This window comes from Drosophila navojoa, chromosome 2 (assembly GCF_054131105.1).
Source record: "Drosophila navojoa isolate 15081-1374.11 chromosome 2, UAZ_NAV_1.0, whole genome shotgun sequence".
Classification (NCBI taxonomy): domain Eukaryota; kingdom Metazoa; phylum Arthropoda; class Insecta; order Diptera; family Drosophilidae; genus Drosophila; species Drosophila navojoa.
Genome location: NC_142890.1, coordinates 29,566,256 through 29,590,219, shown reverse-complemented (window position 1 = coordinate 29,590,219; position 23,964 = coordinate 29,566,256). Strand labels below are relative to the sequence as shown.

Sequence of the window (23,964 nt, the reverse complement as noted above, 5' to 3'; positions counted from 1 at the left end):
AACCAATGGTGAACAAGAAAAAACCCAAAAACAAAAGCACACCTGAAACAGTTACATCGCGCTAGAGTCCAAAGCAACACCCATTCGACCCACCTGATTGACGCAAATCCTATAACACGGAACTTATCGGGCCCAAAATACATAGCATTAACATGAATCAACAATGAATCATACTCGTAATCATAGTCGTATCACCGTTAGTTGTACAAAAAACTATAGACGTTGTCTGCGCGGAAAAGTGGGACATGGGACGGCTCCGTCCTTATCAGAACTAAAAGTGACACTCCAAAAAATGACACATTCATATCGCCGCAACAGAAAATGAATTCAGAAGTTTACTAAAAGTATTGAATTTAACTAACATAAGTGAAGATAAAAAACAACAGAAATTTTAAACACTGAACGTAACTGAAGTGCGTAAGGTTCTAAAAAAGGAACACAAACCAAGAATACAAAACACTCCAAGAAACTGGACTTATTACAATATTCGAATTAATTAAAATTGGCTACGACACCGTCCGTGTGCGACCTTGTATTCCCTTCCCTTTCGATGTGCCGGGCTTTGGATACCCTACCATAATATAGGCTGGCAAATTCGCAAAAACTGCTTCAAAAGGGAACTCTGTAACTGCCTAAACTCCAAAAACAGCCAGGAAATCGTCCACTAGCATATTTCTAAAACAAGGTTCCCATAATCTGCAGTTGTTATACTGGACAGAAGGAACACGTGCACATTTAACACATCGCACAGCAACACACACCATCTCAAATCCTATCTATACACACACGCTCAGCGCGCAGCAGAAGCCAGAAAAGAATAATGACAAATAAATAATACCATAATAGAAGACATGGAAGCAACTGTGATCGATTTCTAAATGGAAAACAAATCTTCTACATCTAATACTAAGAAAATGACTTAATTTTAATAAAGCCCCAGCTAATAATTTGTACTCTACAAAAAAAAAAAAAAAAAAAAAACAATCACAAGCAAGAATTAGAGTACCAGCAACTGTGACAGCCACCAAGAAAAAAATCAAATCATATTTTAACTTAAATTCTGACTAACTTTTAAGTCAGTCGCAAAACCAAATGAAAGGGTGAATTCAATACAATAAAACATGGATGTACAAACAACTGTAATGAACTGTTAACTATATTAACTCTTATTTATACAAGAATACTCAAATGAAAAAATTACCATACTAACAAAACATTTAAAGCACAATCAATCAAACTAACACATTAAAAAATTCTTAGAATAGAAATAATGTACAAATACAAATTAGCATACCAACATACATAGTGCCCACGCACAAAAACATCAACCAAATTATCCTAGGTGCTTTAAGCACCCCACAGTACAGCTGGGGATAGAAGCGGCCGAATCCTAATTAAATTTACAAAACTCTAACCCTCATGTACCTACCCACCACGGCGAACAACCCACATTTACACATGATCCATTCCACCCACATGGACCTCGCGTAATGGTCACCCAACTCTTCCTATCATTAGAATGAAGCAATGACATAATCGAACTGTATTGATAACACCCTGGCCAAACTTAGAGCAAATCAATTGAAATCTGACAACATTTCAAGCTTATCAATCGAACTATGAAATCTCCTCAAATTTAATCGAGACAGAGCTAAAAATATCGAAAACAAGAGTTGTGGCATATATCACGTGCACAATGAAGATTAAAGATCCTCCGGATATCTCTGGACAAACACCCAAAGTGTCTGTAGACAACGGAGAGATTGCTTACGAAAGACAAATCAAATAACTATGTACATACTCAGTACGAGTGTAATCTATCAATCAGTTGCATTAAACGCCCTTAAAAGCACAACTTTTGAACTAAATAAGAAACACCTTCCCCGCACAAAAAACCAGAGCCATAAAACAACAACATACACGACAACTTAATTCCACAATCTTGCAGATCTAGCCTGGTCATCTCTATATTACAACCCAATTCCGACAAAACAATACCAATAACTATACAAAATACTTTAAATTGAAAATATTTTTTGGCATTTCTTCGAATACTTTCTATCTTATCTCAGTTTAAATATATCAGTTATGGGTATGATGTGGGAATTAGCTGGGTGGTTTGGCAAATTACATTGGGCTGGCGATATAACTGAAATATTGTTCTGTTTTAATTTATTTATTATTTGTTCGGGCTACACATTATAGTTGTTTAAGCTCAGTTCATTCCTCAACCTAAAAAACACAACATAATCAATAAATAATTTATATAGTAGAGGAGAGTCGAACATAAGGCAAATTTAACTAGCTATCGTAAACAAGAAAGCTAATGTCATAACTTTAATATAACCTTCCAATGTACCATCATGCCCTAAGTATCACTCAGGAGATCTGAGCAACTTGCTACTTTAAGCCCCAAATCTTCCGAATTACATCCTCTTATTGATTTCCTGTAGAGCCACACTACGCAGCGAAAATATCTCGAATGAATATTCATACTAATGTAAATGTATAAAATATAATTATGTAAACAATTTGTAACATGCAAATATATATTTATGAAACTTGTCAAAGATCTTAAATAAATAATTACAATAACTTTTTAATAGCTCAAAGTGGAAGAAAATAAGACTGAAAACTGTAGTTTATTATATATGGGAGAAAAGTAAATGATGAGGTATTATCCTCTTTTCCAATCACTCAAATATTAAGATTTTGAAGAAGTGAAAGCGGTGGAATACATAAGATCTAGAAACAGTAGATCTGTTAATTATCTGGTCAAAATTAAGATGTACTTTATGGATTGTGACTTATATATGTATATGATTTGGCTCATTATTGCTGTAAATTATATTATTCGCAAAATATCTTAAAGCCAATTTATAATAGTCGTTCAGATCATACCCTGCACTCCACTTAATTGATTAAAAAATCAAAATATTCGGATTCGCCATGTGTCAATGGTTGGATCATATAATTTATACGTGCAAAAAAGTCTATCCTTATCCACAAATTTCATCACGTCATAAACATTATTCAAATTTCAAACTGGTCTTGAATTGAATTGAATGAATAAGCTAATAATTATAATAGTCTTCTTTTGAGTAACAATAGGGAAACAACGTGGCAATAAGGACTAAAAAGATTGTTTTTCTTGTTTCGTAGTACATCCTTTTTAGTACTTCAATGCAAGATGGTTTTAGATCGCAACACAGAACATAGATCCCAGCATAATGAAAAAAAAAAAAACCAATTACACCGCAGATAGAGGAGACGTGACGACGACCGACTCGATTTATTTTCAAATTGCAACTAATTATTAAGAATATAATTTCTTACAGCTAACGCAAGCCCTAAGCTCAAAAAGTGCTGACCGTGCGTTTCGCACAGAGCGTCACATTGTGTCACAAATTTATTCCCGCAACATTGTTGCTGATTGAAGCTTTGGCTCCTGGTTCCGTTGTCGAATACCCGCCGACCTTGCAATATTAATGTGAGATATTATAGCTTGTTAGCACTGTATTTATCTGCGCCATGCAAATATTTTTATAAATTTTCCTACGCTCTTTTCTTACCTACCCACAGATCAGGAAAAGCAGGCTCTATGGATAAAAGTAAGAAAAACACAATTCTAACTGATGATGATTATGATTATTTATTTAATTAATTTTAATATTTTCTTTAGGATCTACTAACATCAAAGTACAATGTAATGAAAATACATGAGAGGACATTTCTTTCTTGGAAACCTTTTGAGAAAGGAAATGGTTTCAATGCCTGTTATGTGGCATGACATTCCGGAGGAGATGATGATGTTCCTTAGATGACAAAAGCAGTGCTATCTAACTGTGGCCTGCCACAGATCTAATCGGTATAAAGCGTGTCAATCTTATTCGGAGGCTTTTATTAAACCTAATTTAACATAATCTTTGAATGAGTCACTGTAATTAATGAGAGCATGTGAAATGAAGCAATAAAACAAGAATTCGTTAGTCAATCAAAATATTACCTTTTGTGATATATGCAGAGGTTTAGAACTGTCTATCCAATTCTAGAACTTTTACCCATAAATCTAAAAAAAAAAAAAAACAGGTAAGAACGTTGCAGTCAAGCGTTACCTACTGCGGAATACTCATTCACACCATTTAGTAGCTAAGCTTTGCTCTAATACTGTAGAAAATTCTGTATTTCTCGATTTGCCACGCCTCTACAGGGCGTAGACGCATCGGAAAAAGCGTTTTCCGATTATCCACGCTCCTAGTGGGCGGATCGGGAAAAGTTGAACATTTTATGAATCAGAGGTATACAAACCACGTTGATAACAATACTTAAATTGTTGTAAATGCTACTAGGAACACATCGCCAAGGATTAATACAAAAGTATAATAATATCGTTTAATGCAGTAATAATCGTGAATGAATACCCTACGTTTCAACAAAATTCTATCAAATTCAAAAAGCTTTATAGGCTCATATGGTTAACGTTCATATGACCATAAATTATAATCGATTTATGATTGAAGGCTCATTTCTATACCTTGAACCCATTGAAAATGGGAAATCAGGGTATAATGATCTTGTGGAAAATAATGTAACAGGCAGAAGGAATCAGCACGATGAGCTGAGTCGAATATTAGCTTGGAGCGTACAGGGTATCTCCTAAGCGAGCAGTCTCGACTGGAGCACTCTTACTTGTTGAATAATGACTGGGTCCACTTGATATTCTTTAAATAGATAAACCTCAAGTAACAATCAAAAGTCAATAAAATCAACAATAATTATAATTCAATCCCAAAATCAAAGAAATGTGAATTTCAAAAATTCTAAAATTTTCTTTTCTTCCATTTTTAATCTGAATCGTTTTCTGATTATTATATTGTTATATACAAATTAAAAAATTGTTGATGCCTTTTCTATACTGATAATGAGACAACTAAATGTTGTCAATATATTTATACCCTGAACCCATTGAAAATGGGGAATCACGGTATAACGGTTTTGTATAGTATATCAGCCTTTTTCTTCATATTAAAAATATTTATTTTTTCATTTTTGTTTTACTATTACTATTTAGCAACTTCCACTACACTTAATAAAAACCATTTTATTTTCACATTAACATTTTAATAACGTAATGTAAATATAAGTGAGTTTTTGTATTATATCTAACTTCAAAATATATAAATATCATATAAAAAAATAGCTCAAGTAAGTTCACCTTTATTTATTTTTTGGCACCACTCTAAACCTTAAACTGTTTCTTTTTCTTTTTTATTATTTTTTTATTGAATACGAAATCATGTGTCTGAAGTTAACATATACGTATCTATACGAGATACATATATATATATATATATATATATATATATATATATATATATATATATATATATATATATATAATGTATATATATACATATATGTATGTATACATTTGTATATAGATACATGTTCTCATAAGGCTGGGCATATATGTATGTATGCATGTGGGTGTGAGTATGTGTTTATACATTTGTTAAACGAACAGTTGCAATATAAGGGTTACTAGCTAACTTTCATGCAATTCTGATTATGATTCGAGCACCTCGAAGCTATCAGATATGCACATAAAAGCTTTGTATCAGCAGATAGCTTACCGTTGTATGGAAATATACACACACATGCATAGAGAGAGACACCTTTAGATACGTACGTAGGTTTGAGCGTATGTACATATTTACAATAGGACATACATATTTATGAATGTACTTGCGGGCATTCTGACTTCTCGGCACTTGAATAAAACGTAAGAAAGAAAGTGCTTTGAAAAGCAAATATTCTTCGATCGCGAGGCAAGAACATTGCTCGTCGTTGCTGGTGCTAAATATATAAGAAAAAAGAAAAATAACTAGAAACTCGTGGAGCGTTTTCAGTTTAGTTTAAAATAAAATACGAATTATTTAATTACTACTAAAAATCAATTGTTATTGAAAATAAACCAAAGACGTCGTATTAGAAGTAAAAATGTTTTTCCTAATGTTTTATGTCATAACTGGAATATTTCTGGTAGCAATAGTCACATCCTATGCTATAATAATTTTTAGCTGTCAGAAAAGAGCTAATCTCAGAATCGAGAACGAGAATTCAATAAAAGCCAAACGTAAACTTCAGCAAGCACCTGGTCCACGTCCTTGGCCGATAATCGGAAATTTAGATATAATTGGACAGTTTAACAATCCGTTCCAAGGCTTTGGAGCATTGACAAAGAGCTATGGCGATATTTATAGTTTAACACTAGGACACACTCGTTGCCTTGTCGTCAATAACTTGGAGTTAATAAAAGAGGTCCTCAACAAGAACGGAAAGTTCTTTGGTGGCAGACCAGAATTTCTGCGTTACCACAAACTTTTCGGAGGTGATCGCAATAACTGTGAGTATTTCTTAAGCCATTATATCCTTGTAAAGAGTGTAGTAAATTTATGTATGCATTTAAAAACCTTTGAAATTTGAAAATATTCTGAAAAAAAAAAAAAATAAATAAATAAATAAAAATAAAAACAAAATAAAAAAATAATAATAAAATAAAATATAATACAAATATTTTTAAAAAGTGCGAAAACGATAAAACAAAGTTCATTAAACAACTTAAAAGATATTTTCAAATAAATGTCAATTCTAGGATCTGTTTGATCTTTATGGACGGAATTTGATAAGATAATTGCATCTCAATTATGAAAAGCCCAATTTCTATGCGTGTAAAATATACGATATAATGTAATTTAATAAATTTATATTGTAATTTATATGTATTATAAATATTGTTATTGATTTGCAACAATCGAAGTTAATGCTCCTAAAAGATTTCACATTTCCAATACTTTTTACTAGAATTTGTTCAAGATTTTTGTATCTGAGACCTAATTCTTCTGCTACATAGAATTTCACAAAAAAAGAAATAATTTTGTTGTTTAAAAAGAAGAGGGTATTGCATATAATATTTTTTATATAAAACATAAATTACTCGTTTCAATTTATGGCTTTTAAAAGAATATATGAATGCTAACATTGTTGTAATCGAAAATAAAAACTAGTATACTCGATCTTGGTAAGAGAAAAGCTTGTTATAAATAAATAGATTACTTACGACGTCTCATACATTTGAGGATGTATAGTAGCCGTTTAGAAGTAGATCATCAGGGTACAAATGCCTAGATGTCTGTGTGTCTTCCTCTAACATGGAATCAAAATAAATTAGACTGCCCGACTAGAATATACTCTGAGCCATGTAGTGCTAATACTAAATGATAAATTCGATCGCTTTAAGGGGTGAGCTACTTTGATAAATCTGTACTTTGCTTGGTGTACAATTATATATAGTGTGATATTTCATTTTTAACGTCATACAGATGGAGATACTCAGCTTAGATTGACTTAGCTCACCATTATATACTCTATTTCAACAGATACCATTTTTCTTCTTTAAGCATTTAAGACTTTTGTATTACTGTCCGTTCTGCTATGAATAAATTGTGGTCCTCTATACAAAATTTTATTATTGAAAATGACATTCTTAGCAATCGTTTGAGGATTTTATGTTTTCTTTTCTCCATTAAAAACATTGTTTCTCAAAATGAATAATATTTGTATTTCCTTGCAGCTCTTGCTCTTTGCGACTGGTCACAGTTGCAACAGAAACGCAGGAACTTAGCCCGACGACACTGCTCGCCGCGATCGTCATCATCGTACTTCGCAAAAATGTCCCGAATCGGTTGCAATGAAATAACAAACTTACTGGATAACTTAAAAGCATCTATAGAGCCTGGTAAACCCTTTGATTTAAAGCTGGTTATACTTAAGGCATGCGCTAATATGTTTAGTCAATACATGTGCTCTATGCGCTTTGATTATGAGGACAAGGAATTCGAACAAGTCGTGCAGTTCTTTGATGAAATCTTTTGGGAAATAAACCAGGGACATCCTTTAGATTTCTTGCCATGGCTCTTGCCATTTTACAGCAAGCACACGCAAAAGATATGCCACTGGTCCGCGACAATTCGGAAATTCATTTTGGAACGAGTTATAAATCGAAGAGAAATCAATATCGATTTAGATGAGCCCGATGTCGACTTTACAGATGCACTCCTAAAGAGTCTCATCGAAAATAAGAACGTGTCACGCAATACGATTATCTTCATGCTAGAAGATTTTATTGGAGGTCACTCAGCGGTCGGAAACTTAGTCATGCTATCTCTTGCCTACATTGCCAAGGATCCAGAGATTGCCAAGAGAATTCAATGCGAAGTCGATTACGTGTCCAAAAACAGCCAAAGAAGTATTAACTTGCACGATATGGATAAAATGCCCTATACCATGGCCACAATATTCGAAGTCCTACGGTACTCATCGTCTCCGATCGTACCCCATGTAGCCACCGAGGATACGCAAATATCAGATTTTGGCGTTACTACAGGCACCATTGTTTTCATTAATAACTACATACTTAACACGAGCCCGAAGTACTGGAAGGATCCCGATCAATTCCAACCCGAAAGGTTTTTGGAAGAGAGAACGAACACACCGTCAGCTCCGCCTATATTTCACGGAAAGCGAAGGTGCTCCGAAGAATCCGATTCAGGTATTGAGTTTGAAAAGGAGGCGAAAATATACAATTCATCCGTTGAAAATACATCTACAAATAAACTTATTCAACAAGATACTACTAAAGTGGATTCTGAACCTAACAAGTTGCAACTTAAGAAAAATATTCCACACTTTTTGCCTTTTAGCATTGGCAAACGCACGTGCATAGGACAAAATTTGGTGCGCGGATTCGGATTCATTTTGCTGGCCAATATTTTACAAAACTATAATATCAATTGTAGTAATCTTGAGACGATAAAGATAAAGCCAGCGAGTGTAGCACTCCCTGCTGCTTGCTTTCCATTAGTACTGACCCCAAGAGCATAATTTTCAAACTAATGATTATAATAATGGTTGAAATGGTTGTATCACTAAATTATATTAAATATTAGATTCCAATTGCGTAGCCTATGTAGATAGATATTAGAAACTCAATATAATCAAACATTATAATTGAATATATTGAATATTTCTTTTAACAATAACAATAAAACAATAATTTATTAAACATTCAAGCAATTCTCATAAATATATCATTAGTCGATACACATAGCGACATCACGTCTTTAGGCAACTAATACTATATATAAACAAGTAATATCAATATTTATACTTTATCCATATACGTATATATATTCGAAGTGTCCTGAAAATTGAAGTCTCAATGATTAAAGAAAAATGGTTTCTTATATGTATTATATATTGCCTACATATTGAATCTCTAAGTACTCTTAACAAATATTCCATGCGTAGATACTACAATAAGAGTTCTTCCAAAGACTGAAAACGTGTAATTATTTATGCTTTTAAGTATTTAATTAGTATACTAATAAAATGTACTGGAACCCTATTACTTTTATATTAAGCGTTCATTCCGTTTATCAGCAATAATCATTAAACTTCTACTCGAGTACAACATGTAATTTTCAATATTTCTAATCTATCCATTTCTAGATTTATAGAACATTCCTCTTGCTATAGGTAACAAGATGGTATCATGGAAAAAGCATAAACCAAAATATAAGTATACACAAAATATGGCTATATTTCATTTATGTTTCGCAGGTATATATCTTCATAATTTGTTAATATACCACACCAACTAGAGAAATTGGAGGATTAGAGAACGCTAATTTCACAGCATATATGGCTACAAGTCTATAGTATCAAATATCCTTTTGAAAACGACATTCAGTTCTTGGTTTTTCAGCTTAAGATTCCAGTCTGAAACTTATTAATGTGGTATACATAAACGGCTGGATACAACAAAGTGACCTAGTTTTTTGTACGTTCAGTTTTGCAAATGAGATTGCGAGTGCTGATTTTTTTTGCATTTATTTTCTAGCTTTAAATAATTCCAAACCATTTTAAATCCTATCGTCATTGAAAGCTCGAACCTATATAAAATAAAATTAAATTACTTACCTCCTTCTGATGTACTTACATCCTTTAGAAGCTAAAACCATTATGCTTAATAAATAATTGTCGTTAAGTATTTTTTTTCAGTTTTTTTTTCACTATATATATTTTGTTTCAATATAAAATGATATTTATATAAAAATTAACTTCTTTTACTTCAACTCATCGACAAAAGCAGCCTGCAACTCAGCAATGTAATCATCGTCCTCACTGTTACTAGGTTTTGATTCAGTAGAAACACTTTCCGGTGTGCTATGCTTAGTATCGCTCGATTCTTTTGTAGACTCCTTTGAACAGATATTTTGGGTGAGTAGAGGACTATTGATTCGTGGAGCCTCCACATTCTTTTCATGAAGATCTTTTACATCAGCTTTTGGCAGAATTACACGATTATTACTTGCTGGACTTCCCAAGACCTCTTCTTTAACAACTTTTTTATTTTTTGTAATATCTTTACTTTCCGAGGACGTACGAATTCTTTTTGATACAGGGGCACTTGGCATTTCTTTACTTAAATTGTCTGTGGGAAGAATGGTAGTGGAACGCACAGCCTCCGTTAGTTGCGTGTTTTCATTATTATTAGTAAATTCTTGGATGTCAGATGCGCTTTCATAATTTGTATTTCCATTCAATTGTAATGTCGATGTTCTCTGTTGATCGTCTTTCTTAAAAATTAAACTCTCCCTTTGAGGATGTAATATTTTTTCAACTGAAGCGATCATATTTTTACAACGAATTCGTATGTCAGAGTTTGGGTCTTTTTTGCTAGATTCTTCAAGTATGTACAAAAGAGTCTCCGACGGAGGAGGGCAAGGTATATTTCTCAATTTTATAAATGTAAATAAAGTTTTGTACAGCTCAAGGCGACAGGTCCACTCGTTGTAAACGGATTCCTTCCACGCACGCTTCTCATATATCTGAGTACTGTTTTCCAATATTGTGCTCAATATATTCTGTAAATAATGTCAAAATAATTTAATTAAATTACTATTTTTTTTTATAAATATTCATAAAATACTGAATGATGAATTGTCAAATAATTAAAAAATTAATAAAATGGTCGATATTATAAGTTCGATTATATTAGAAAATCTATCAAAATTACATATGCTAATGCTTGTTTGTTATCGAAAAATTGAAAATGGAAGAAGGTTTTGCAGACCTCATTAAGGTGTTGAGCTGATCTAGCCGTATACGTTCGATACTTGAGAGCAATAGCAATATTGTATAAATACAAGTCATGAAGTATGGTTAAAAATTCTGTTCTGGGGATTTCCTAGTTGGCTAGTCACGTGTACTATTGTATACTATCATTGTGTAATGCTACGCTTACCCTTAAAAGTTGTGGTTTCAAGAGTAAACCAACGGAATTCAAAATCTTTTGCAGACATTTTAATGCTTGCTTACAAAGAAGTTCCTTATTTTTATTAATTAAGAGTTCTCTTTGAAACGGTGATTCCGATGCTTCTGACATTGCAGTATGTTTCCTCTTAGATTTATTTTTTGATTGAGTAGCAGACTGAAATTCAAAGAAGTTATAATACAAGACAATGGAAAACTTCATTATAATTACCACCAAATATATGTCTCTCCGACGGATTATCACATCTTCGAGTACAATTTTTACAAGGCGTTCAGCAATTAGGTCGCACCCGCTTCCCTCAGCAAAAGTAGTTAGCCATGATGTTGCTGCTTTGTAAGCCTGAATTCGTAAATTACTAAAAAAGAGTTGTTAATTCAACAATAAATTTTAAATTTTGATTTATCCAGCACGCAATAAAAATTATTATATATCATCAAAAAAAGGTTTTACTCACAATAACTGGACCGAAAGTCCTTCAGGCGTTGACCACATTGTTTTTTGTAACGAGTCCAATACAATGCTAGACATCAATCGAAAATGCGGCCTGAGGTGAGTGTGACAGCTGAAGATAAAAACAAATTGGTCAGTTTTTAGACTTGCTAAATCGAAAAAAAAATCTTTGAACATTACAAATTTATACACTATTTTTAAGATATATGTACCTAGTAATAATTAAAGAATATAATTTTTATAAAAGTGCTAATCTCAAAATTTTTTACACTTTCTAGAGTCCACATTAACCTTCGCTCTTACTCTTTCTCTTACCACCTAGGTTACGCATCAAAAACCGTTAGTGTATATATATTTAAATACAATATATGTATAATTATATAATGAACTAAAAGAGAAACCAATCTCTCTTCTCTTCTCAAATTATTATTTTAATTATTAATAACTTACATGTTGATTAAAACTTCCAGAAGCTCCAATAGTTTAGTATGCATATGAGGTAGAAGATTCTCAAAGCACATACTGTCAATACTTTCACAATTTCCATAGTTCACTGCCAAGCCATGTTGAATAAGATCCAAAATTCTCTTTATACAAATCAGTTTTTTTGAAGGATACGGTTGGCTGTTAAAAAATGTAAACTCTAATAAAAACAAGTAGTTCGTTTTATTCAGATATACCTTAACGCAATTTTAAGGAACTCGGTGAGATTGCAGAATCGTGTGCAAACTTGAGCTGCTCTTTCAATTGGATCTCCTTGTAATTCCAAATGAAAATGTTGCAATTTATGGTTCTCAAAGTCCTTGGTATTTTCTTTATATTTTGGAAACGCATCATTCAATAGTTCGTTAAGATTACATAGCAAGCCGAGTTGGTATTCGTGCCATTGAACTTTATCGTTGCTATGGTTAGCGTTGGTCGAGTTCCCACGTACTTGTTGCAATTGTAACCAACAGTTTCCGCTTTCATAGACAATTTCGGGTTCGCGGCTGTCCACTATTGTTAGAAGATATCGCGAGACTGCAAGCTTTCCTGACTTACTGGGTCCGGGGTAATACTTTAAACATTGCTTTACGGCTTTTAGTGATGCAATCGTAACGCACATGGTTGTCTTATTATTCAGAAACGAAAGGCTTTCATAAACTTTTCCTAAGCCATTCGACCCAAACCATTTCGCAGTTTCAGGTACTACTTGTATTTGTATTACAAGTAATGCTGTAAGCAAACGTAGTTTATTACTTCATTTATAAACCAAAAGTTATGTTAGACTTGCAAAGGCCCTTTAATTATATTATATAAATAAGTTATCATAGATAATTTGAATTATTCAAAATTAGCTTTAAATGCAATAAAATGAAGATACGTGTTTTCCCTTTTTCATTTTTGCAGAGGATAAACAGTAGAAATATACTTTGGAGTGTTTTACTAGCACGTAAATTACGGATATTTGTATATAAGAATAACATTGTAAATGTATCTCAAAAAACTATTTTGCATTGTTTATATTAGCCCAAGAGGTAAATATAAAGTCGTGGTAATCCGTTCCGCGGTTTATCCATAACTTTTAAACTTAGTAATATTTCCAACATCTTGAATAAATAGCCTTCATAATGTGCCTAAATGCTTATGATTAAATTTTTTTTTCTTTATTTTATATTATTGGAAAGTGAGATTGCGTTTTTGTTACATTTAAATTTAAAAGTCCACAGAGAATGATCAAAGTATTCGTAAAGCTTATTATCGATAAAAAAAAAAGCCGGTAAATTTAATCGAAGTAGTTGGAGAAATACAAATGGGCTTATTTATAATCATGTGTTTCATGACTTACCCAAAGCTTCATAGATTAGTTCTCCATATAACCCAATTTCCTTACTATTACAGGTTCTAATTATAATAGTTAACCAGACATTTCCCTTATCCTTCAAAATGTGACTTGGGCATTGATTTAGATATTTAATAAGGAATCGTAAGCCGATGGATCGACTATTCGTTTTATACAGAAGGGCAGTGATTGATTGTGCCTGCGACTCAGTGCTCTAAGAAAGAATTTTTATTAGTTATATGTTCTTCGATTGTGTTTGAACTTACGGCTCCATGAAGATTTTGATCAGCAATATTAAGGTAGACATTTCGATCCTCTTGTTTTGCGTGAACAATTGTTTTGAATATATCACCGGCTCGAAACATTTCTTAAAACATGTGCGTACTAGAGATGCGAAACAGAACACCAAATATCGAAACAGAACACCAAATATCGATTAATTTGATAGAAGTCGACCATTCGATAAATGGGTTTAAGAAATACCACTAACCAGAGAGTGGTTAGTGTTTGAAGTTTATAACTATAATTCTTGAAAAATAGTTCAATATAACTTGTTCACTTTTTACTAATTTTAATCAATTATCAATTAAATAGGTACACAATTATAGTAGTTTAAATGATGTTTGTGAAAGGATATTATTTTAAGGTACACACACGTATGGAAGTATTCCAGATTACTAGCATCACATTTTTATTAAAATTCATGTATATTCAAAAAATGCTTAAAATAATTTTATATAATAATAATATGTATTCATTTTTGTATCGTTAATTATATTCGCCCACGCAAACTAGGGCTGCATGCTTTGCATTGGGCGACCATATACGCGTATTTGATGTGGTAATTTTAGTGTATTATTGTTATCGTCTCGTGACTCTCGTCAGCTGACATTTTATTTAAGTAAAAATTGTAGGCTGTTTCAGTAAAATTTAACTTAAAAAAGTAAAATGGCCTTGCATTCAGCAATTAAAGGAAAATTAATATCTGTCATCGGTGATGAGGTGAGCAGTTTAATGACATCCTATAAAAAAACAAAAATAAAGTGTCTGTATGTGCAGCTAAGCAAAATATAGCGATAAAATCGATTGTGATTTTCTAGTGTTAATACATTTATTAAGTTACCTACACGTACTGCTTATCATGAATATGTAAAAATGTACGCGTGTATTTAATATTTCAATAACGCGTCAAAATATTTCTTTTAGGATACCTGCGTCGGTTTCCTTCTCGGAGGAGTTGGGGAAATAAACAAAAATCGCCATCCAAATTTCATGGTAGTCGACAAAAGTAAGTTATTCAATCATTTTAAATACGATTTACTGCTATTGTATTTGCAAGCGTTGTATGTACAAAATGACATTTTCCACACTTCAGAGCTAAAATTCTGATTGTGATTATATTTAAGGTAGATATATATATCCAGTTCGTTTGAACGAATATGCATATAGAGACAGGCATTTATATACATACATATTTATATTTATATATGTATATATAATTACAGCATACGAACTCGAGAGCACCATAATTCCCAAGATTACACATTTTTTCCGTCGTTTTTAATAGAGGCAAAATGCATTGTATGCAACCAATATATTTGATGAATGAGTATTAAAACTTATGTGCTCTCTATTGGTATTGAAATGAAATCACTTATCAGATTTAGATTTATTTATTTCTTGGTGCCGATCAAAGGGACAAAGCTATGTGCCAAGGAGCTTAACCAATTTACTATCATCATACTCTCCTTGGGTATTGCAATAAAATCACTTTCTGCCCATTTCCTGTTTTTGTGCCAATTAGAGGGGCAAAGCTGCGTGCTATAGTATTATAACATATTATATTATACAGGGAAAGTTGTTTGAATATAAACAACTATAACATATGTATAATAATAATAGAGGCAAACTGCTTCATATAATTTGCATTGTACGAAAATCAGTGTTATAGAAAATAAGAGTATGCCCTCGGCCCAACAAATTAAATTATTATCTTCAAGCACTAAATTGAATTTAAGAGATGTTTTGAATAACCAACTTCAGTAAGACTTAAACAGAAACTTATATCAACTCAATTATATGAAGAGAAACTAAAGTTAATGTTATATTCGATTTCTTGCAATTCAGTTGATCACCCTTGTTTAATATGGAATGTTTTCCTTCATTTTTTGTATAGATACTGCGGTCAGCGAAATTGAAGACTGCTTTAAACGCTTTTTGAAGCGCGATGACATTGATATCATCCTGATAAATCAAACATACGCCGAACTTATTCGTCACGTCATCGATGCGCACACTTCTCCAGTACCAGCTGTTCTTGAAATCCCATCAAAAGATCATCCCTACGATGCCAGCAAGGACTCCATCCTACGACGTGCACGCGTAAGTTTCGTTTAATTTCTGCATATTTCCTGTTTAATCATTTGATTTCATTACTAATTGCAGGGCATGTTCAATCCCGAAGATTTGGTACGCTAAAGGAGTCACGTATTACAATTTATTTCTTTAATGTTGTTCAATGTTTTACAATACCTATAACAAAAAAAAATATATATATATTCATGTATGTTTTGTTAGTTGTACTCATTCCAATTTGAATAAAAGCTTATCCAAGCAAGTTAAAAATGTATTAAATATATTACATTACTGAACTAATTTGATGTAGCACAATATTATATTCCATTAAACCAAATTTGGTTTAATAATATGAATCTATTGGAAGACAGCGCCACCCAATAACAAAAAATTGTATTATTTATTAGAATAACTAGCCAATTGGCTGAGCCACTTTAACTCTGACTTCGTCACTGAAATCAACATAATTATATGGTAAATTATATTTTAGTGAAAAGCATGCCTTTTCCAAAAATTAATTTGTTGTCTTCCTAATAGTAATATAATAAATTTTTCAAAACAAAGTATATTATTTTTGTATTGTATTTTTAATGTAAGGTAATGTGAATGTGTTGCAATCAATTTTCACGTTGAACAACTTTTGTTTAAGCAATTCAGCTTAATGATTCAGTTTTTTTTAACTTAAGATCAAAAGGAAAATAAATAAATTTGCTTTTGCATATTAATTTTTTTGATATTCCTATAAAATGTCGAGACAAGACAAGCTATAGATAGAGTACAATATCGTCGCATAACCGCGAAATGATCGTATGTAACTTTACAGAAGCCTTTTGTAATTTTGTTATTACATGCTAGCATACAAACGCTTAAATTGAAATTGATTTTTTTCCGAAACATGAGGGAACTGAGTTCTTATTTTTTGCAAGTATGTAGGACAGACGTTTTCTAACCGTTCTGCATTAAAACCTCAATCAACATACGATATTTCCAATATAGACCTTATTCTCAAAAAGCGACAAATTTGTGATCAGGCTTGCTTTGCTGGCGCTCCCACAAAATTGTTGCTAAATTCACAGTTTAATTTGCTGCCCTTTCCCAGCTGTAGCAGTTCCACTTGTATAATGCAAACATATGGTGCGCAGATTTTTTCGTTTGCAACATTACGGAGTTTTAGAGTGACAACGGAATATCAACTTTGGTGTTGATGTACTATATACATGCAGGCATACTTACATTTGTACTCACAAAATTTTAGTTTTAATGCAATTGTTTCATCTAAGTATAAACACAGTCATCTTTAAAATTGCTCGAATAACTCAACTCGACAGTTGTTTGTATGCCATATTTAAAGAACACACTTTCGAGAGTTAGGCTCTTGGAGTACAGTCAACCATAAATGCAGCATTAGATCGAAACAGTACTTTGGGTGCGCAACGGTAATTTCTAGGAACGTCCCGCCGAGTGAAGTACCACAACTTGACTTGTATATAATTTGTGGATTTTATATAATCCTTTAAAAATGTAGGTTAAATTCTATTCTCAAAAAACTAATCAATGTTCATAAGTCTGGTATTCAAACTGAGAGTGTATAAAATGAAGCACAATCTGATAATCTTCAAGAATTATGGAGACAAATATCCTTGCATACATACATTATAAGTGTTAATGTCGAGAAAAATTAGCTAGGATAGTGGGTAAAAAAGCTTGGTGTGTACATGTGTAAAAATACTCCAATTTTTGTATTAATGTGAGCCTTGGAACTTTTCGTGCTGGGATAGGGAAATCTGTTTTTTCTTTCTATTTTATTCAAGGCGAAATCAGTAGTAAAGTTACGAAAATTTATGTGAAATGTCGTTGCAAAATTATTTTTTATTGGTTGACGAACATAATGAACAGGCTTTCATTCTTGTTGATTAGTCAATTTTAGATAATATTTCCAAGAATTTGTTGTGTCCTGTTGTCTGCTGTTGAGTTCGTGCACGATTCGTGGTAGCCACTTAAGATTTTATCTCCATTTATTTTTAACATTTTATTTTTCAATATAGTTGTGTTTATACTACAGTTGTGAACGATTACTTTTTAATGCCCCTCTTCAAGGTGCTTTTGGAAAAATAAAAGTTAGGTTGATGAAAACTAAAGTATTTCGGTTTACAAAATATCTATGTGTGTGTGACTCCGACGTTATCTGCGATTATGAATTTCTGAATATTCTATACCGTTCTTAATTTATTTCAGTTCAAAGGAGACCGCCATGCCGGTGCTTATTATTGTTAGCTAGCGGCCCGAGCGATGGTAGCTCCATTAACGTTACTGAGCCTCAAGAGGTCAGTGTCCGTACTTTAAGAGCTTGAACGATTTTGTAAGAAATGGAGATTTATTGGATTATATTTATAATTATTGGTATAAATATATGTTAATTATAATGTTGCTTGATGTTAATTTTTAAGCATGTGCATGTATGAATTTGTAAACAGAAATATTTAGATTGTATATGGAAATTAGTACATTTTTAATCACTGTCTGTTCGTATTTCAAAAACTATAATTTGAATAATCTGCCTTTCATTATAACATTTCTATTGTTCTATTTTGTGTGAAATCGGTGTTATGTTTCCGAACTGAGTCGATGCGATTTTTCTTTATTGAATTTGATCTTAATTAATCTTTTTATATTTAGCACATAACGATTTTTCTCTTTCAAAGTGCTCGTATCCGTCCTTGTAACTTTTACCGTGCTGCTTCGACATAAGTTTGTATAATTTACAATATAAATCCATGTCTATTGCTGGCTGTTGGGATTCACCTGCCCGTTAACAATTGGCAAAAAATATGGATGCGCCATAGCCTCGCGAGCTGTAAGACGATCCACGTGATCATAACGCAATAGCTTATCGAGAAAGTCCAATGCTTCTGGTGAAACCAGATGTTGATTATCAGAATGAACAAAACGTTCCCAACGCTTGCGGGAATGACGTTGTAAAATATCGTGAAATCGCGGATCTAAATCGATGTTGTACTTGTCAAGATACGCGTACAGTTCTTCGGTGCCCAGCACCTTGGCAATTCTAACAAGTTGATCATAGTTATCATGACCATGGAAGAATGGTTCCTTGCGAAAAATCATTGACGCCAACATACATCCCAACGACCACATGTCCAGTGAATAATCGTACATTTGATAATCGACAAGAAGTTCGGGTCCTTTGAAGTAGCGCGAAGCCACTCTGACATTATACTCCTGACCCGGATGATAGAATTCAGCAAGTCCCCAATCAATGAGACGTAACTTTCTATTTTCATGATCTATCATTACATTATGTGGCTTCACATCGCGATGCATTATTCCCATGCTATGGCAATAATCGAGTGCTTTAAGTAACTCAAACAGATAATAGCGAATCTCATAGTCTGTTAATGTTTGATACAGCTGTTTGAAGTCTGTATTGTTCACATGCTCGAAAATCAGTGCTGGGGTGCGGGACACTGGATCTTTGACAACGGCCAAGAGCGTTATTATGTTGGTGCCCCCACGCAAGTTTTCCAAGATCTTGATTTCGCGCTTAATCTTCTTTTTTTTAACTGGCTTCAATATTTTCACAACACATTTCTCAGTTGTCGTTATGTTGATAGCCTCGAACACCTCGGAGTACTTTCCACGCCCCAACTTGCGGACCAATTGATAATCATCCTGGTTTCCCCAGTCGACAACGTAGTTCTCATAATCCCAGTATTCATCAGGCTTGTGAGCGTTGACGTCCGTGTAGACGCGAGCGGCGCTTGGTAATGTCATCTCCGCCGCTTTATTGTTCCTTTGACGATCCTCTTCCGAAAACGCTTCAGCTGTGAGTTCTTCAGAAGAGTTGGTTGTGTTTGGATGGGTCCACGCAGCAAGGTTGATGTTATAAAACTGACTGTAAAATGAATGCAACTCTAGTTAATACAAATGTCTAGTGAGATTTATACTATGCTCTCATAGAAACTATTGGGAAACTTATAAATCTGCCCAAACATACCTGAGCTGAAGAGGTTGCTTTAGCTGATATTGAGGCGGCCCCCTATGGGACCTGCTAGATGTTGCAATTGAAAGCCTGTGTGTTAGGGGTATTTCTTTGCAGTGTGTAACAAAAATTTGTTGAGGCAGTCGACGTAATAAGCAAGAGAGAGCCAATTGACGGTGGACGGCGTTCACTTTACTGTGAATGTTGCACTAATTTATATAATATAGAAAGAGAATAAGTGTACGAAATGTGTATATGAGTGGATATTTTCAAAACAAATCAATTAACATGGTTACATACATAACAGAATACATACATACATAAGCGTGATTCAATTTATAGATCGGTTTACGCACAAACGCACATTTTACATACAATTCCAATTATTTGCCAAAAATTTTAAGTGTATGTAGGTACGCGTGTATGCGTGTGTATATCTACATATGTATGCGAATGTATATGTGTTTGTCTGTCGGAGACCACTATCCGGCACAATTAGCAATCCTTCTACTTTAAATAACTACTGTAAATGAAAAAGTATAAATAAATTTCATATTTACGCACTTCTATCGTATGTTGAAATAAAAAAGGAGAGCCAATTTCGCGGTGTTCACAGAATGTATTGACAAAAAAAGAAGCACGGAACAATTGACATTGAGAACGGAAAGGCCACAATCAAACAGCAGAATACATTCGTATTGGTACAACAGTAAAGCCAAAGATGATTAGTATTTGTGACTTTAAAATATAATACTCACATATTTTATGTCAGACAGCGTGGATGACGTGAAAAATTCATTATTTTAGTCGGTGAACCGATAACACTGTTTGTTCATTGAACTAGTTCGGCACTGATGTCCGTGATAGAAGCATCACATTCATTTTTTTATGTTTGCACGTAAAGTCGATAATATTATCATAAAATTAAAAATTAGAGTGAAAAAATGCTTTGGCTTTATATGTATACATTCTTTTTCATTTAATTACACATACAAGGCACAAATTATTAGAAAGATCAATTAATTATAAAAATAAAATATTTATTTAGGAGTTAATTTTATTATAGGAAACTTTAAATGAGTCGTTTATAATATCAGTTCGATTCGATAACTTCATAATTAATCAAAAAATACCACTCTGTTCATAAAACAAAGAAGTAGGGAAGCAAGCAATTGCTAAGGTGACAATGAGTGCATTTTTTTTATATTGATATACATTTATTTTTTTAGGGTTTTTAAAGTACGTGTTCAAAATTTCCGTGAGGACTATTCAGGACTTATTAGATACAACTTTTGGACAATATTTGCTAAATGCAATCTTATACTTAGCATTTCTCAAATGAATTAGTGTTATTGGTAGAAGTGATATGCAATATCAAGCGATAAGATGTTAATTACTAACGGTATCGTATTATTTTTTAGTTTTATTGGTACGGGGACTATATTTTTTAATTGAAAATTTGTTTAGGTTGGCAATTGATATTCCCTGAATCCATTGATACGAAATCCGGAGGTGTGAACGTAGAGAACATTAGGATAATTCATCTTATTTCTATTTATCGACCATAATCGATAATTTGATTTCGTTTATAGCCAAATTTGAATACCATTAGATCTCGATTTTAATTAGGTCCACCTGAGAAATAAAATTAATGAAAATTTTAGAATGAATGCAATAATGCATGTATATATGTATATATACGTGCATATGTTTTTGTATGTGTATATAAATAGGTGAAGCATAGAATCATTGGAAAATCAGCTCTTTACAGGGTTCAGGAGATCTTCTAGTTGTGCAGGCTCAACTAGAGCTTTCTTACTTTTTATAATTGTATTTCTGATACATCGAAATGATGAATATATTTAAATCCAGCAACAAATTTATTAAAATCCCCAAAATAAAAGAAGCAATTAATTTAAAAAAAATATATATAGATTGGTGTTTTATATAGCAGTAAGTTGAAGTGTCGGGGCAAATAATCAGTGCAATCTTTTTTATTCTTACTCAAAAGAAATAAATACATTAAATTTGCTCTCAGTAGCTTATCCAAGGATCAGGCTGGGATATGTGTGTAACTCATATACTCTTTGAGCTTCGTGAACAAGTATGATTAATTATTGAGAAGATTAAATGGAGGTCAACTAGAACATAACCTTTGAGAGTAAAAAATTATATTTATATAAATACTTAAGCGTGGTAACAGTAATCAAATCCAATATGTATGCATACCAATATTAATTATTTACGTAAAATACATATTTTTAAAATTATATGCTTGGAATTGCATCTATTCGTATTGCACCTGCGCATAAAGAATATGTAATATGAATTGTACTCTAGTAAGTCAACAATTTATACCTTAAAACAAACAAGCAATCTTGAATAAATGTTACATAATTAGGTTAGTATTTAGCACCATTATGCTCTAGCGTTTCTGTGTATCTAATTTTATAAGTGAATTTATTTAAAACATTTTTGAAAAAATCAGAAACCTAAAAATTAAATAGTTATGGGCAATTTGTAAAATAATAAATCATATATATTTTTTTTATTAAAATTATATATGCAAAAAAATTAAATTAAATATATATTTTACTAAAAATAAAATAGTTGTTTTTGTTGGCTCTCTATGGATTGTAAACAGCTGTTTTGAGGGTGGATTTCCTTGCGCTCAATGGACCAAGAGAGAGAGAATCAAGATTTTTTATTAACTTCATCTGTCAGACAGTTCTCTGAGATTATTCATTCAGCTTGGTTATCTATCTACTTATTACGGGTCAATTGTGTTTACAATAATATTTAATGTTTTTTTTTACACTTATTATATAAAAATTTTGAAAAAATATTAATGGATTTTAAAGAAAGCCAAAGGATTTAAATACACACGCATTTCTTTTATGAAAATACTCCAAGATACATCTACGAAAAGTGTGAGTGGAATTTTACACATATGTACATTTATATACATACATATATATTGATATATAAAATATAAAACAGATTTAAAATAATAGATATTATATATATGTTGTAATAAATATATAAGTAAGTAAGTAAAAATGTAATTGAATATAATTTAGGACATAAATAAGAATGCAAAAATAATATGTACTTATTGATTAAATTTCCACCTGACATACATATATGATAAATGTGATTCAAAGTGCTTTATACACGCCCTATTGAAACGTCTAAACCGAATTCACTAATCAGAATGCATATATGTATGTACATGCACTCACGTACATGCATGTGCTCGTATTATTATTAAGATTATGTTCCGGTACTTTTGATATATCCTGTATATATGAACTATAAAAAAATTAGTGAAAGTTTGGATAATAGATAGGTACTAAATATGGGCATAGCCTGTTCGTTTACAAAAAACCAAGCTATTATATTAAAATACAAATACATACACAAACAAAATAGCATGTGGCTTCATTCACTTGCATATAAAAGCCCTTTGGGGGTAAATGAAGAAGCTACATTATATAAAAGTTAAGCATTTGAAATCTAAACAAATTTATTTCGATTCCTTTGAGGTAGTGTTATCGATCATATGACATACATATGTATGTATATTGGAGCTTTGCATATGTATGTAATTCCAAATATCAAGTTTTCATAGATTCCGAGATCGACACCTTCAAGGACACCTTACTTCTGATTAAGAATATGTGTATATTAAGAAGAATATTTAATGTGTACTTATATAGTTAGAAATAAATTATACATAAATTTTTAATTCTTTCAATGCATATAAGGAAGTAATTTTTAAAATTATATATTCTTGCATTATTTTGATAATGAATATTTTTTATTTTGATATTGTAATGCTTGTATAATCTAGTTTGATTTTATATATAGATAGATTGTTATATTTAAAGTAGAAAATTTTCTAATCTAAATGTTTCACGTATTTTTCCTTATTAGGCTATA

General features: G+C 32.1%; 4 protein-coding genes and 1 long non-coding RNA gene across 11 annotated transcripts; 3 read left to right on the top strand and 2 right to left on the bottom strand.

The window, feature by feature from the left end:
• Nucleotides 1-42: 42 nt before the first annotated feature.
• On the top strand, nucleotides 43-4,000 carry LOC149092441 (uncharacterized). The gene is made up of 3 exons (XR_016196858.1): nucleotides 43-3,490; nucleotides 3,583-3,611; nucleotides 3,683-4,000. It is a non-coding gene; the product is annotated as an uncharacterized LOC149092441 (long non-coding RNA).
• Nucleotides 4,001-5,580: 1,580 nt separating this feature from the next.
• LOC108649096 (cytochrome P450 307a1) lies at nucleotides 5,581-9,475 on the top strand. The gene is made up of 2 exons (XM_018098099.3): nucleotides 5,581-6,406; nucleotides 7,634-9,475. The coding sequence occupies exons 1-2, from the start codon at nucleotides 6,001-6,003 to the stop codon at nucleotides 8,941-8,943; spliced, it is 1,716 nt and encodes a 571-aa protein (XP_017953588.1). The 5' UTR covers nucleotides 5,581-6,000; the 3' UTR covers nucleotides 8,944-9,475.
• A 667-nt stretch (nucleotides 9,476-10,142) lies between these two features.
• On the bottom strand, nucleotides 10,143-14,075 carry LOC108652465 (proline-, glutamic acid- and leucine-rich protein 1). 2 transcript variants are annotated; one of them, XM_018102695.3, is made up of 8 exons: nucleotides 13,937-14,075; nucleotides 13,677-13,884; nucleotides 12,529-13,063; nucleotides 12,299-12,472; nucleotides 11,853-11,960; nucleotides 11,609-11,753; nucleotides 11,369-11,554; nucleotides 10,143-10,988 (listed from the first exon to the last, which is right to left on the bottom strand). In XM_018102695.3, the coding sequence occupies exons 1-8, from the start codon at nucleotides 14,033-14,035 to the stop codon at nucleotides 10,188-10,190; spliced, it is 2,256 nt and encodes a 751-aa protein (XP_017958184.2). In that variant the 5' UTR covers nucleotides 14,036-14,075; the 3' UTR covers nucleotides 10,143-10,187. The 2 variants fall into 2 exon arrangements, with proteins under 2 accessions (XP_017958184.2, XP_089121590.1); XM_089265464.1 differs by having other exon boundaries at nucleotides 11,612-11,753.
• Nucleotides 14,076-14,513: 438 nt separating this feature from the next.
• On the top strand, nucleotides 14,514-16,325 carry Vha14-1 (V-type proton ATPase subunit Vha14-1). Its single transcript, XM_018098152.3, has 4 exons — nucleotides 14,514-14,672; nucleotides 14,877-14,958; nucleotides 15,847-16,052; nucleotides 16,116-16,325. The coding sequence occupies exons 1-4, from the start codon at nucleotides 14,619-14,621 to the stop codon at nucleotides 16,146-16,148; spliced, it is 375 nt and encodes a 124-aa protein (XP_017953641.1). The 5' UTR covers nucleotides 14,514-14,618; the 3' UTR covers nucleotides 16,149-16,325.
• A 1,549-nt stretch (nucleotides 16,326-17,874) lies between these two features.
• On the bottom strand, nucleotides 17,875-20,923 carry CkIIalpha (casein kinase II subunit alpha). Of its 6 annotated transcripts, none has more exons than XM_018112895.3 (4): nucleotides 20,781-20,889; nucleotides 20,323-20,545; nucleotides 20,038-20,231; nucleotides 17,875-19,935 (listed from the first exon to the last, which is right to left on the bottom strand). In XM_018112895.3, the coding sequence occupies exons 2-4, from the start codon at nucleotides 20,338-20,340 to the stop codon at nucleotides 18,804-18,806; spliced, it is 1,344 nt and encodes a 447-aa protein (XP_017968384.1). In that variant the 5' UTR covers nucleotides 20,341-20,545; nucleotides 20,781-20,889; the 3' UTR covers nucleotides 17,875-18,803. The 6 variants fall into 6 exon arrangements, with proteins under 6 accessions (XP_017968384.1, XP_017968386.1, XP_089114858.1 ...); XM_018112897.3 differs by having other exon boundaries at nucleotides 20,339-20,545; nucleotides 20,781-20,888; XM_089258732.1 differs by having other exon boundaries at nucleotides 20,343-20,545; nucleotides 20,781-20,888.
• Nucleotides 20,924-23,964: the final 3,041 nt, after the last annotated feature.

Excerpts from the sequence above, each read along its gene's own strand:
- LOC108649096 (XM_018098099.3), top strand. The coding sequence starts at position 6,001 with ATGTTTTTCCTAATGTTTTATGTCATAACTGGAATATTTCTGGTAGCA. Across the intron at positions 6,407-7,633 it reads CGGAGGTGATCGCAATAACT|CTCTTGCTCTTTGCGACTGG; the intron begins GTGAGTATTTCT and ends ATTTCCTTGCAG.
- LOC108652465 (XM_018102695.3), bottom strand. The coding sequence starts at position 14,035 with ATGTTTCGAGCCGGTGATATATTCAAAACAATTGTTCACGCAAAACAA. Across the intron at positions 12,473-12,528 it reads TTCCTTAAAATTGCGTTAAG|CCAACCGTATCCTTCAAAAA; the intron begins GTATATCTGAAT and ends ATTTTTTAACAG. Across the intron at positions 11,961-12,298 it reads CTGGAAGTTTTAATCAACAT|CTGTCACACTCACCTCAGGC; the intron begins GTAAGTTATTAA and ends TTTTATCTTCAG.
- Vha14-1 (XM_018098152.3), top strand. The coding sequence starts at position 14,619 with ATGGCCTTGCATTCAGCAATTAAAGGAAAATTAATATCTGTCATCGGT. Across the intron at positions 14,959-15,846 it reads TTTCATGGTAGTCGACAAAA|ATACTGCGGTCAGCGAAATT; the intron begins GTAAGTTATTCA and ends TTTTTTGTATAG. Across the intron at positions 16,053-16,115 it reads CCATCCTACGACGTGCACGC|GGCATGTTCAATCCCGAAGA; the intron begins GTAAGTTTCGTT and ends TACTAATTGCAG.
- CkIIalpha (XM_018112895.3), bottom strand. Across the intron at positions 19,936-20,037 it reads AAGCAACCTCTTCAGCTCAG|TCAGTTTTATAACATCAACC; the intron begins GTATGTTTGGGC and ends TTCATTTTACAG.